Genomic DNA, 12,505 nt, shown 5'->3' with positions numbered 1-12,505 from the left:
CGCGAGCATTTACAGCCTGTTTTTGTGTGCCGTAAATAGGCTTTTACGGCTCACATCGTAGGCCGTAAAAGCCCAGTTTTTGTGTAGTGTCCTTTGGTGAGGTCGCAAGAAAGGAAGGCTATGAAAGAAGCAATTTGGTAATGAAAGAAGGCAGCCAAGGATTCCAGTGCTTTGTTAACCGCTGTCAAGAGTATAGCGAGCATCCAAAAAGATGAAACCGCTGTCAAGAAAAAACTCGATGAGAAATTTGCTCGAACTCTCTAAGAGGAACATCAACGAGAGTGTATACGCTTACAAATGGATATGCGAAAAAACACATTTCTAATTCAAGAAAGGGAAGACCAATTATGGAGATGGATACAAGTCAGATGTCGCCAACTAAAAAACGTTATTGGCAAAGAAAGCAAAAGAAGATAGCGGAGAGAGAAGATGATGAAACAAAAGGTGGGTCAAGTTTTCAAACACCTTTATGAGTGGATACAATCCGCAACCACATTTCGGTGGTGCATTCCCACAACCTCCTATCACCGGTGGATTCCCACAACCTCCTGTCACCTGTGGATACTATCTGCAACCACCTTACACCGGTGGATTCCCTACACAACCCCACTTTTCACCTTTCTCTATGGGTGAATCCACCAACTCTCAGCCTAATGATGACCCTTCAAGCACAATTTGGATTCCTAGAGAGGATGAGGATGGGGATGAGAATAATTAGGTGATTATGTATTTCAAATAATTGTATTGTACTTATTCCTCGTTTGTCAATTATGTAAGCATAAATGTTATGAAATAAAAGTTATATTTGAAAATTTTGTTTATTAAACACATCTTATATTAAGAATCATATCAAATAAACAACATAAAAAAAAATTTGAAAAGCACAATTTGGATCGAGTTTGGCCAGACATTAGCCAATTATTCAAACATCTACCATATCTAGATCTGCAAATTGCCTTGAATGTTCCGTAAATGCTCTATAAGATCTTCTTGAAGGTTTGAGTGAGTTGTACTCACATCTAATGGCATCGTATTGATCCATGAATCCGTTGAAATTATGACTATCTGTACCAACAGGATCAAAGTCATCACCGGTTAGTCCATCCCAAACCGTAGCCAACTTGGGCCTCATATTGTTCTCCTCTTCTTCATCGGACTCCAAGTCTCCATCGTAGTCCTCAGGTCGTTCATCCTTGACTATCATGTTGTGTAATATAATACAAGTCAACATGATGTATAAAAGGTTTTCTATATCCCACCCACGAGCATCTCCTATAACAATACTAAAACTCAACTGTAAAATACCAAAATATCTTTCTACATTCTTCTTGTACCCCTCTTGAGCATGGGAAAACTTGAGATCCTTGGGTCATGTAGGCCTTGAAATTGATTTCGCGAAAGTCTCTTATCTATGATAGATACCATCAGCGAGATAGTATCCAAAATTGTGAATTCTATTATTCACTTAGAATTGTGCTTGACCAGCAGTAAGCTCGTCAAACAACTGGGACTTTGCCAGGATGTTGAGATCATTGCATGCTTCGGGCATTCCAAATAAAGTGTGCCATATCCATGTGTCATATGATGTGACTGCTTCGAGGATGATAGTGAGGATATGTTTTCGACCACTGTATCTCCAACTAAACTGGTTGAGCAATTCTTCAATTGCCAGTGCATGCAGTCGATGCTTCCAATCATCCCAAGAAAACCTTTTCTTTGAGCTTTGGCGAGCAGTTTCCTGGGGTAGGCCGTAGTAGGAGCCCAGATGTATTCTGCCGAGTACAGATTAACGTTTGATCTTGTAAATCGTTGAAGAGCCTCGATGAAGGTAGATTTTGCCATCCGACAATACTCAGCACATTGATCTACCCCAGCACCGTAAGCAAGCATATGTAAGGAACATGTCATCTTCTGCTCCAGAAGTAGTCCGACTTTCTTGGCAACATCTAATTTTTGAACAAAGTATCGGTCATAGCGGCAAAGGCTACCAGAGATGCGATAGAAGACATTGTGACTCATCCTATAGCGTGCTCGGAATTCTCAATTCTTGATTACTGGACATTCAACAAAGTAATCTTCCATTCATAGCGGCAAAGGCTACCAGAGATATGATAGAAGACATTGTGACTCATCCTATAGCGTGCTCGAAATTCCAATCCTTGAACACTGGACGTTAAACAAAGTAATCTTCCATCATGTTTTTGCCTCTTTCATCCCTAAATTGCTCCTTGTTTAGTGCACGACTCGGTTGAGAACCCTGTCGTCGAGTTTGATTAGCAGATTCAGCTTAAGTGACTGTTGCGATCACAATCGCATTAATCACACACATCTCTTGATAATCTTCATCTTGAGACTGTCGAATCTTAGCCCACAACCTCTTCATTGAAATGAGGGAATGAGAGGAAATGTGTAATTCTAGACATAAGAAAAAGGAGGAGATTTGCCAAGATCAGATTGTGTGTGAATGGAGTGCACAAATTTCCTTTATTTATTGACCTTTTTTACATCAAACATGATCAGTTGATAAGGACACGTGCCAACACCTAGTTCTTTGTAATCTTATCCAAAATCTTAGATAAGATTACATTAACAATAATCGTTAGATTGAATAGTATGCAAATGATCTGTCTCGTTCAAAGCTTTAGGTTAGGTGATTGTTTCAATATTTTAAAAAAAAATTGTCTCATTTCAAGAAAAATTGTCTGTAAATGTAGGTGGCTCATCATTTGTCCACCAAAAATTCTGAAATATAGTAAATTGCAGTTTTTAGGCCCATAACGATCTCGAAAGCCCGAAAAAGCCCAAACATTGTGGCAAAGCGACAAGTTTTGTTCCTAGCGTTGTTCCATTTCCGAAAAGGTATAGCAATCACAATTTTGACACCGAACCCCGGATTTCCAACAAACCGGAATTTTCCTTTTCACGATCAAGCTGCTCTTCGATCCTTGTTGCCATCCTCTCTACATCAGTTATCCATAAATGTCCATTATTACCATATATTTACATTAAATATATTTCAATTTTACAATAAATAAATTAATAAAAAAAATTTAATGAATAGTAACTGACCGGTCAAGAAACAGAACGGGTGGAAACACATGTCCAGTGGCAGTGAACAGTGTCTTGACCCAATAACCTTGACCTATTGACCCAACTGGTGAACTTGCTCCAACCATTTTGGCCTTTTTATGGCCCTTTAGCCCCTTTTTTAGTTGTTGTTGGAGATCAAAAAGATGCTACAATTTAAGAAATGTCCCTTTAAACCCAACTACTGGAGATGGCCTAACTATCATAACCAAATAGGGGTAGACACCAATCTCGCATAAAGCGGTATTGACCACTCATCATATATATCACATTTCTACATGAAGAATCATATAGTGATAGTATTTACTTTGAATGATAGAGACGATAGCTTACAATGTATGAAAAATATGAATTAATCTATGTAATCTATCACTATTTCAAATCTGATGGAGTAATTGATACGCTAAAAACAAGCGCCCAATTTAATCCTGCAATAATGTCAATTGTCAGTGTATAATAAGTAGGGATCGTTCAAGCAGGAGATTGAAGGTACACAATTAATCATGAATAAATAAACTAACTAAAATACAAAACAAAAATAAAAGAACATAAATTTTGGGGGTTTTAGGGTTTTGAAGAAATAATGATGAAGCTGTTAAAGACTCAGTTTTCCACCACCAATTACAATCAAACAAAGTCATGTTAACCTAGTTTCAATTACTAAGGTGTAAAATAGAAACCAGCCAAGAAACAAGTCGGAGCAGATCATGTCCCTTATTATTGTTTCCCTAATTGTTTAGTCTTTGTGAACGCACAATAGCTAAACCTATCAAACATGTAATCAAGGTATAGAACGCTATCTTATCAACAACACATATAATGTCAACACGTTTGAAGCATTAAGATCTCAAAGAAACAATTGGTTATAGAGTTGCAGTCTAATGTGGAACACCTACCTAGCACACTTTTCTAGTGGTCTAAGACATCAGCTTTTGTCCAAAGCCTTGCATACTTCTGGATTAGAAAAAAAGACGATTAGGTGAATTATTTTCTAAGTCCTAGCTCCAATTACATGCATATATCCTAAGTGTCGACCCAAAGAACATAAACACATGAAAGTTTTCATTCAAGTAGAAATAATCAACCAATCTCACACCAAAGTTCAAGAAATTAAATTAAACAAAACATATGTTCTCATAATTGGGGCTTCAAATCTTGCCCCTAACAAAAACAATGTCAGTTACACATTGTTTGAAAAACCAAGATAAAACAAATAGAGAAAAAGATTGTGGCGGATGAATAAGAAAGAGAGATAGATGAGAAGGTGGAGGGTGTGGTTGTTTTCATTGTGTTGCAGAGGCTTTATACATAGGAGATGCACAGCCCTAATTTCCTTCTTCAACTCTGCTTGCAATTCATTCCATAGTCGCTTAAGATTTCCTTTGATTGGTGCACAATTTAATTACTTTCAAGCCTTGGTAATCTTCTCATAATCTTTTAGAATTCTTCTAAGACTCTTCTTGATAATTTCAACATCATAGAACTTCCAAAACCCCACAGAAAATTCACCGAAAAAGGAATTTCAGCCAAAATTCCTGTTTTGACTAGGATTCGTTTTGTCTTTGAAGCTTCTTTCTTGGACAAGAAACGACTTTCCTTGCTACGTTTCTGGATGGTTCTTGACTTCTACATGTTCTATGACATCATCTCATATAAAATGATCAATAATTTTCTGGAAAAACTTCAAGTAATTCGCCGGAAAACATCTCCCAAAAAGCTTCATAAAAAGCTGACAGTTTCTGCCTTATCGGGAAGCCTGATTTGAGCTTGATTTGCTGCTGTCTCGTTGATGATTCTAACCAGTCCTTTGGCTACTGTTGAAGTGCAACATCTTATCTTCAAGGATTGCTCACCTTTTCTTGAAAAGTGCGCTTGTAAGAATGCAAGAAACTCTCTCCAAAACTGTTCCTGAAGAGCAAATTCTGAAACTGCAGTTTTCTATTTTGCAAAACGATTTCTGTGGACTTTCCTGGTAATTTTTAGGGCTGGGCATGGGACGGGACGGGACGAAATTCTGGTGATCCCGGTCCCGGACCCGGAAATAAAACTCGGGACGGGACGGGACGGGACGGCACTTTTTGAGAATTGATCCCGACCATCCCGAACCCGAACGGGACCGGGACGGGATCGGGACGGGACCGGGACATCCCGAAAGGAAAAAGAATAAAAAAATCTCTCCTGCACTTTCATCAATTTCCCTGTTTTGCATTTCTACATTTCCATTAAAGCAAGCTACAACTCAAACAAGACCAAAGTATCAAAGCAAGTTGCAACTAAAGCTAATGCATTTCTACATTTCCATTAAAGCAAGCTGCAACTAAACCTAAACAAGAAGAAAAACATGATATAATAAGCAAACTGCAACTCAAAGAACTGAAAGAAGACCAAATCTGCATAATTTAATAATCCATTACAGTCCACAATTTGACACTTCATTGAAAATGTGCACACAGCTTCTTGAAAATCTGCCTAGCCATCAGCTTCTTGAATTGTATTCTGTGAGAGATCAAATCAGAATTGTAAACCCACACTCTTGCAGATCAAATCAATAAAAAGACAACAGTATGTAGAATGTGAGGTGATTTAAACTCCCCAAGTGCACAACGAGACAAACAATGTATGTGGCCCAGTTAGGAGCTATAAACATTTGATTAATATAATTATGTATATATGAGTATATGACTGCTCATATCTCCTGTTTCTCATCAGTTTATTAACTCATCATTCTTTTATATTATTGGTTGATTTTCAAAAGTACAAAACAAGCAGTTCAATTGTCCAGCTACCTTAAGTAGGAAGATCCCATATACAAAATTCAGTTCAAAGAACTTATGAACAGGAAGAATGTTCTGATTCAGCAGAGTATATGATTAAGCAGTTGAACCAATTAAACAGGAAGATCCCGTACCTTTCTACACAATTCAGTTCAAAGAACTCATGAACAGGAAGAATTTTCTGATTTGGCAGAGTATTAACCTAGGGATGACAGTGACATCTTACATTGACCTTAGAGGCTTAAATCGCAGATAGTGTAATCAATGATAACAATCAAGGACATCCAACAGATTACACTTTGGCTAGTCTCTACAATCCTACTAAGCATATAAAAGAATTTGCAAAATCCTGCTTTAAGGAACCAACTATAATAACCTCACAACAATGAAAATTTAAGCCCATGCCATAGTGTCGCACAGAAAATTGAAAAGGATAGAAAAATACCCTTTTTTCTCTTGTTCCTTCCCATTCTGCCTCATGATCTCGTTTTCTTTTCCACATCTATACCAAACCAGAGGTCCAAACAAGTGACATAAATTTATCAAAGATTGGCAATGCAATTAACTATCAAACTACACAATGAAACCCCAAGAAAGAGCGAATCTTGAATTAGGAATGAGCAAACATGAGGAACACTTCTCAACCTTAGAATCCGATCTAAGCAAGACTTCGACTGAAGGTTGATTGAATACCCAGTTCTGCATGCAAATCAGTCCCTCCACTGTTCTAGGAGTTAATGAGCTCCTAAAACAGTCAATCACTCTGCCTCCTGTCAATCACTCTGCCTCCTTTTAGACACAGACATTGATTTTTACATTAGAGAGTGCAATTCAGATTCTACATTTAGAAGCACAACAACATTGAAGCATCCGAGTTCTTGCTTAACTCACTCTTCAACTCTAAAAATCCAATTGTTAAGCGTAAGTATCAAAATTTCACAAAACCCACTGACCCAATCGAACAAATTTCACAAAACCCACTGACCCAATCGATCTTCACGAACTCAACTGTAATCTCACAAACCCAATCGAACAAATTGAACTCCTAAGTCCTAATCGGCTAATCCTACACATGTAATCTCACAATCCCAATCAAACAAATCAAAATTGCAAAACCATCGGCAATGAAATCGAAGTTTGTCTATACTTCCTCAAAGTGCAAAACTGTAAGAAACTAAGAATCCATGGCTTACATTTGCAGTCTTATGTGTTTGAAGCAACGGCGAAGCTGACGACGGAGAAACCACGGCGAAGCTGGCGACTCGAAACCACGGCGAAGCTGACGACGAAGAAACCACTTCCCCGAGCTGACGGCTGGACCAGGAAGGCAGTCTCGGTGACCAGGAAGGCAGGTACTTTGGGAAATTGGGAATGGGTCGGTGTCTCGGTGATGCTTATGAGCTGAATTGATGGAGCCTCAGTCGGTGAAGTAGTGAAGGAAAGGTGGAGAGTGGAGAACTGGAGGCTCGAGACTTCGAGAGGAAATGAGGAATGAGTTTAGGGTTTAGGTCACAAAACGGATCGAAAGGAGAACTGGAGGCTCGACTGCTCGAGACTTCGAGAGGAAATGAGGAATGAGTTTAGGTGATCGAAAAGTAAGGAAAATAAAATAAGTTTTAATACTTCGGGACGGGTCGGGCCTCTGAGGGATTTCTTCGAACCAAACCGAAACCCGTCCCGTTAAAACGGGACGGGACGGGACGGGCCCAAATAGTAAAATTTGAAGTTTCAAACCCGTCCCGTCCCGGCAGTTTTCGGGACGGGACCGGGTCGGGTTCGGGTTTCCGGGTTCAAGTGCCCACCCCTAGTAATTTTAGGCCATATGAATGATCAATTTTAGTCCTCTGCATCAGTAAATCATGGTCCATGGATTCTTTGCTCCATTTAAGCTTCTATTTCTCTTGAATTGCTTCACGAACTACCTAAAAAGAAAACAGAGTTAAAATAGACTTTTTAAAGGAAAGAGCTAAGAAAAGTGTAAGAGATTGCACATTATATTTGTCACATTTTATGCTCCTATCAGCAATTACTTAACCAGTGCAGTGTATTAATAATATGAGCAATGTATTCTAAAAAAGTTAAATAAATAAACAATAAACAACTTTGTTTCCATCTGGAAAATCCTACAGTGCTCTGGAGTTACCATATTTCAAAGTTCAAAATTGTTAGATTGCAAACTGTATGTGGTATATCTCAACTAATAAGTTAGTCTAACAACTCTTTGAACTCTTAATGTTGTTTGGCAGCATATGAAGCGAAAATTCTGGTATCCACCACGGTAAATATTTACTTGAGTTCCAAATGGCAAGTGAGTCACATGCGGGTATTAATTTATCTACCAGTGGTTGATCACAGCCCTCCGTGTAATCCAACGGAAGAGTTGGTTGGACTAGGTTTTGTTGACGTCAGAAACGATGAAACAGTAATTGGTGTTGTCAGAAAATAGAATGAGCAAGATACGTGGGGGCAAGTGGAATGATCATACCAAATCAATCCGACAATATAACATTCTTAATCGGCGAAGAGCTCAGAGTTACCGGAAAACATAGAATGTTGCCAAAAACTCCGAAGAGTTTCTCTCTCTTGGCTTGTTAACTGGACAAACAAATACTATGGATAAGTCAGCGATGTCAAGACAAAGCCGTGGCTACTCGTCTGTCACCAAGAAAGTGGCTCGAAATTGGAGAATCCGTAGAAGAACCTGAGAAGCTTTCGGGCTTCGAACCACAGTCGTCTTTCGCCGTTTGAACTAAAGAACACAAGGCCCCGCTTCGTGGCATCTTAATTTGTTTGGTTTATTGTTGATTCCAGGAAAAATGGTCCTCTAAGGAAAGCAACCCAAGCTCTTTTGGCAATTCCACATTAGTATATATTGTAAACAATCACCTGCTTTCTGATGTATAGGATTAGAATTCCAGTTCTAGATTTGAATTTCAGGGTAATGTATTAGTGCCATGTACTTTTATCTTCTAAAGCAATGGCACTTCCATTGCAATGGAAGAGTATAACTGTAAATTTGTGTGGTTAGACATCAACAATGTACTAATATATACATAGTTTGTCAAATTATGAGATGGAAAGAAAGAAATATCTGTGTTAATGTTAGAAACCGAAGGCTCTAATTAACGTTAGAGAAGAAAAAGTGAGAAAGAAAGAGTAAAAGACACAAGACATATAGTGGTTCATTTCCCACTTTGTGGGAGACTACATCCACTTGAAACTTTTACTATGTGTGGGGCCTTGCTGCCTAAGTTGATTACAACATGTGGAGGATGTAATGGGATGATGAGTAAGTGGGAAGGAGTCCCCTTTTATAGGGAATGGAGGCTCCTTCCTTCACTTGTTTTTCCAATGTGGGATACAAAAACAACTATTCTAGTCTAGAAAGCATGTTGTGAAGGCAACTTGGCGAGGTTGGGAACTTGGCTTCCTGACAAGCTCTTGAGCACTTCTGACCATCATGGCGTAGCTTGGATGATGGGCTACGGGATGCATATCGTCGTTGGATCCCACCATGGCTCGTGCCCCCCCCCCCCACGAGGGTATTGTTTATGCTTGGTGACATAGATACTAGCCTTGCTAGTAGAGGTATCTACAAGTCCCCGAAGTCCCCAAGTGAGAGGAGCTTCTTGGTTGGAGAGTTATAAATACGATGTTATCAAGCATAAACAATGTCCGAGCTAGCCCCTACAAGTCCCTGAACTCCGTAAGCAAGAAGAGACTCGTTAACCTGCACAACAAAGACAAGAAAAATACGCATATGTAGAATGCTTGTTGTATTGGGCAACGTACGTGAGTTGCATTGATATGCATTGGCATATCCGAATGTACGAGGTGCACGATACATGTTGATGTATATATGTGAATGGCGCCAAGTATGATCGGTTTATGACATATGAGCTCGAGAATGCACATGATTGTGTAAGCATAGTAAGAATGAGCATATGAAGTTAATATGATGCGTAAAATGCATGGTGTGCGTAAGAAAAAGAACGAGGTTGAGTTGATAAGGTTACACCCGTGAGGCGTAAGTCGCACGAATGCCGTGAATGCGAGAGTTTGTAACTCAAATGTGAACGTTTATGTTAGTTTGGTTTCCGCTCGTATTAATGGAACGCGAAACTAATTCGATTTGTGGCAAATGAAAAATGGTAAAAGAATTCAATGTTCCATTAATGTGCATTATGCCGAGAAGGCAAGAGCGTTAGAGCTCGGGGATGCAGTGAGGCATTAACAGGTAACTCGAAGGTGATGCCTTGAGGCATGAGCATAACTGTTACTAATTATGTTGGGCTGTATGTATAAGTCCCTGAAGTCCCCAGTCAAGGTAGGATTTCTTGCAAGGTTGATACCAAAGGGTAGCTTTGTGCCATATATCTAGCATAATGAGTGCGAGTGCGTCGTCCATCTAGAATTTTATTGGAGCAAACGATTTTGCCCTTTCAGGTGGACCCTTTCTAGGCCCTCCTAGGAGTCACCAAACTCCTGGTTATAGACCTCTGTATGGTTGGAAAATTGTTTGAAGAGGGGAGCTGCGTTCAAGCAGTGAGCGTTAGGTGGCGAACCTAATCTTTCATACCCAAGCGTCGGGGGTTAACTGCCAGATCAATGGCTGCCATAGGCTATGTTAACTGGTCCCTTTACTCTTTCCCGGAGGAGAAAATCTTGACTGCAATGCCGCGTAGCGATCATTGTCACTGTGAGGTGTTGCCTTACCGCTTGGCGGTTGGTCGTAGACCACAGACTCGTGGAGTCTAAACCTGTTTTAGATATTTCTCCCGTAGGGAGAGTTTGACAAAGTATGGTGCCCGGAGGCTAAACTAGGGCTGGCAAATCCTCCCGAGACAAACCAGCCAACCGAGTACCAACCAAACCAAAAATGTTGGTTACCGAAGTATTGGTACGGTAGTGCCGACCCGAGAGGAACATATTGGTACGGTACTGGTACTGATTTGAAGATAAATACGGTATACCGTACCGTACCGTATATTGTATATATTATTTATATATTTAAATATATTTTATTTCTATAGATCTAAACCGTTGATTATTAATAGTTTTATTTCATATTAAATTATAACCGTTGATTAGACTCAAACTCTCCAAACCTTGAAGGGGTAATACGACTACTACCCACCACTCCACCCAGAGACCAGAGTCCCAGACTGCTCAGCCACTCTTTCCCTCAGCCCCTCGAGGCCTCGAAGGCTTGAGGCTCGAACCGAGCCCTTTCTCTCAGACTCAATCACTCAAACCCTCTCCGCCTCTCGATTCGATTCAAACCCAGAACTCTTCGATTTCATTCGAGGCCTCGAAGGCTTGAAGTTTGATTTGATTCAAAGCTTCAAACCCAGAACTCTTCGATTTGATTCGATTCGAGGCATCGACGGCTTGAAGTTCGATTCGATTCAAAGCTTCAAACCCAGAAAATCTCGTATCTAATCAGAGATTCATGGCCTACGACCGAAGTTCGATTCGATTCTAACCCAGAACTCTTCGCCTCTCGACCTCTTCTTTGAAGTTCGATTCGATTCAAATCTTCAAACCCAGAAATCTCGTATCAATTCATTCGATTCATGGCCTACGGCCGGTGAGTTTTCTCTCTCGTATCAATTTTTGGTAGATTTGAGTTTTCTCTTTGGTTAATCTTTGGATTCTAGACTGAGTAATCTCTAAAATTGTAATGGTTTTACTTTTTTGCATCTTGCTGCAGTTAATCACTTAATCTCAAGTGGAATCAGTCTCTTTGAAGTGGAATCTTGATTTTTTACTTGTATATGTGAGTTCTAAACCTGTGAGTTGGGACTCTTTCTTAGTTTCTTAGTTTCTTTACCAATTTATTTTGGGTTTCATGGTTTCATGAACTGTGAATTATTGAACTGTGAATTGATGAGATGAATTATTGAATTGTGAATTGATGAGATGAACTGTGAATTATTGAATTATAATTTGTATGAACTATGAAGTGATGAATGATTGATGAGATGAACTGAACTGATGAACTGAAGTTATGTATGACAGTTTTTTTGCTTATGGTTGGGCCTTTGTTTGGAAATTGCTGACAGGTTTGAGCCTTTACAATTTCAGTTGGGCCATAGCTGAAAGCTGGCCCAATCTTAAACTCGGTTGGAGGCCCAACAACCGATACCAACCGATACCGAGAAGTTGGTATACCGACTTTTGCGGCCGGTAATGGTAGCCTATTTTGTGTACCAAGAGTGTCTGGTACGGTAGATGGTATTGGTCTTGAATGTCCGGTACCGAACCGAACCCACCCCTAGGCTAAACAATATGTTTACATATAGTGTACATGTAAATCTTGTTAATTGTATGAAGGACAATAAATGAGCATAGAAAGTAATATATGCGGATCTTATGACCATGTAACGTGCATAATTTAGATAGTTGCAAGTGTAATGGGTGTCCATACAAAATTTTTTGGAATAGCTCCCGGTGAATAGTATGAAGCATTGTGAACTTGGGGCTTAACTAAAGCATGTTGGATATGTTCGAGCGAGTTCGGTTGTGTTCGAGCAAGTTGGGTGTAATTGAGAGGGTAGGTGCTATGCGAGCATGCGGGGCTTGGCCCAAGTAAGTCATGGCCATGCTCGATACCCAAGCGAGTCGTAACCAAAGCAAGTCGT

At 39.7% G+C, this 12,505-nt stretch overlaps 1 protein-coding gene across 1 annotated transcript; it reads right to left on the bottom strand.

Moving 5' to 3' along the window:
* Positions 1-922: 922 nt before the first annotated feature.
* Positions 923-2,019, bottom strand: LOC112184461. The gene is made up of 2 exons (XM_024322725.1): positions 1,710-2,019; positions 923-1,272 (listed from the first exon to the last, which is right to left on the bottom strand). Exons 1-2 carry the CDS (start codon positions 2,017-2,019, stop codon positions 923-925), a joined length of 660 nt encoding a protein of 219 aa, XP_024178493.1.
* Positions 2,020-12,505: the final 10,486 nt, after the last annotated feature.

The sequence above is a fragment of the Rosa chinensis genome, chromosome 2 (genome assembly GCF_002994745.2).
Source record: "Rosa chinensis cultivar Old Blush chromosome 2, RchiOBHm-V2, whole genome shotgun sequence".
Lineage (NCBI taxonomy): Eukaryota > Viridiplantae > Streptophyta > Magnoliopsida > Rosales > Rosaceae > Rosa > Rosa chinensis.
Note: the sequence above shows the minus strand (reverse complement) of the source record. Positions and strands in the feature narration are given on the sequence as shown.

Excerpts from the sequence above, each read along its gene's own strand:
- LOC112184461 (XM_024322725.1), bottom strand. The coding sequence starts at position 2,019 with ATGAGTCACAATGTCTTCTATCGCATCTCTGGTAGCCTTTGCCGCTAT. Across the intron at positions 1,273-1,709 it reads CGCCAAAGCTCAAAGAAAAG|GAGATGCTCGTGGGTGGGAT; the intron begins GTTTTCTTGGGA and ends GTATTGTTATAG.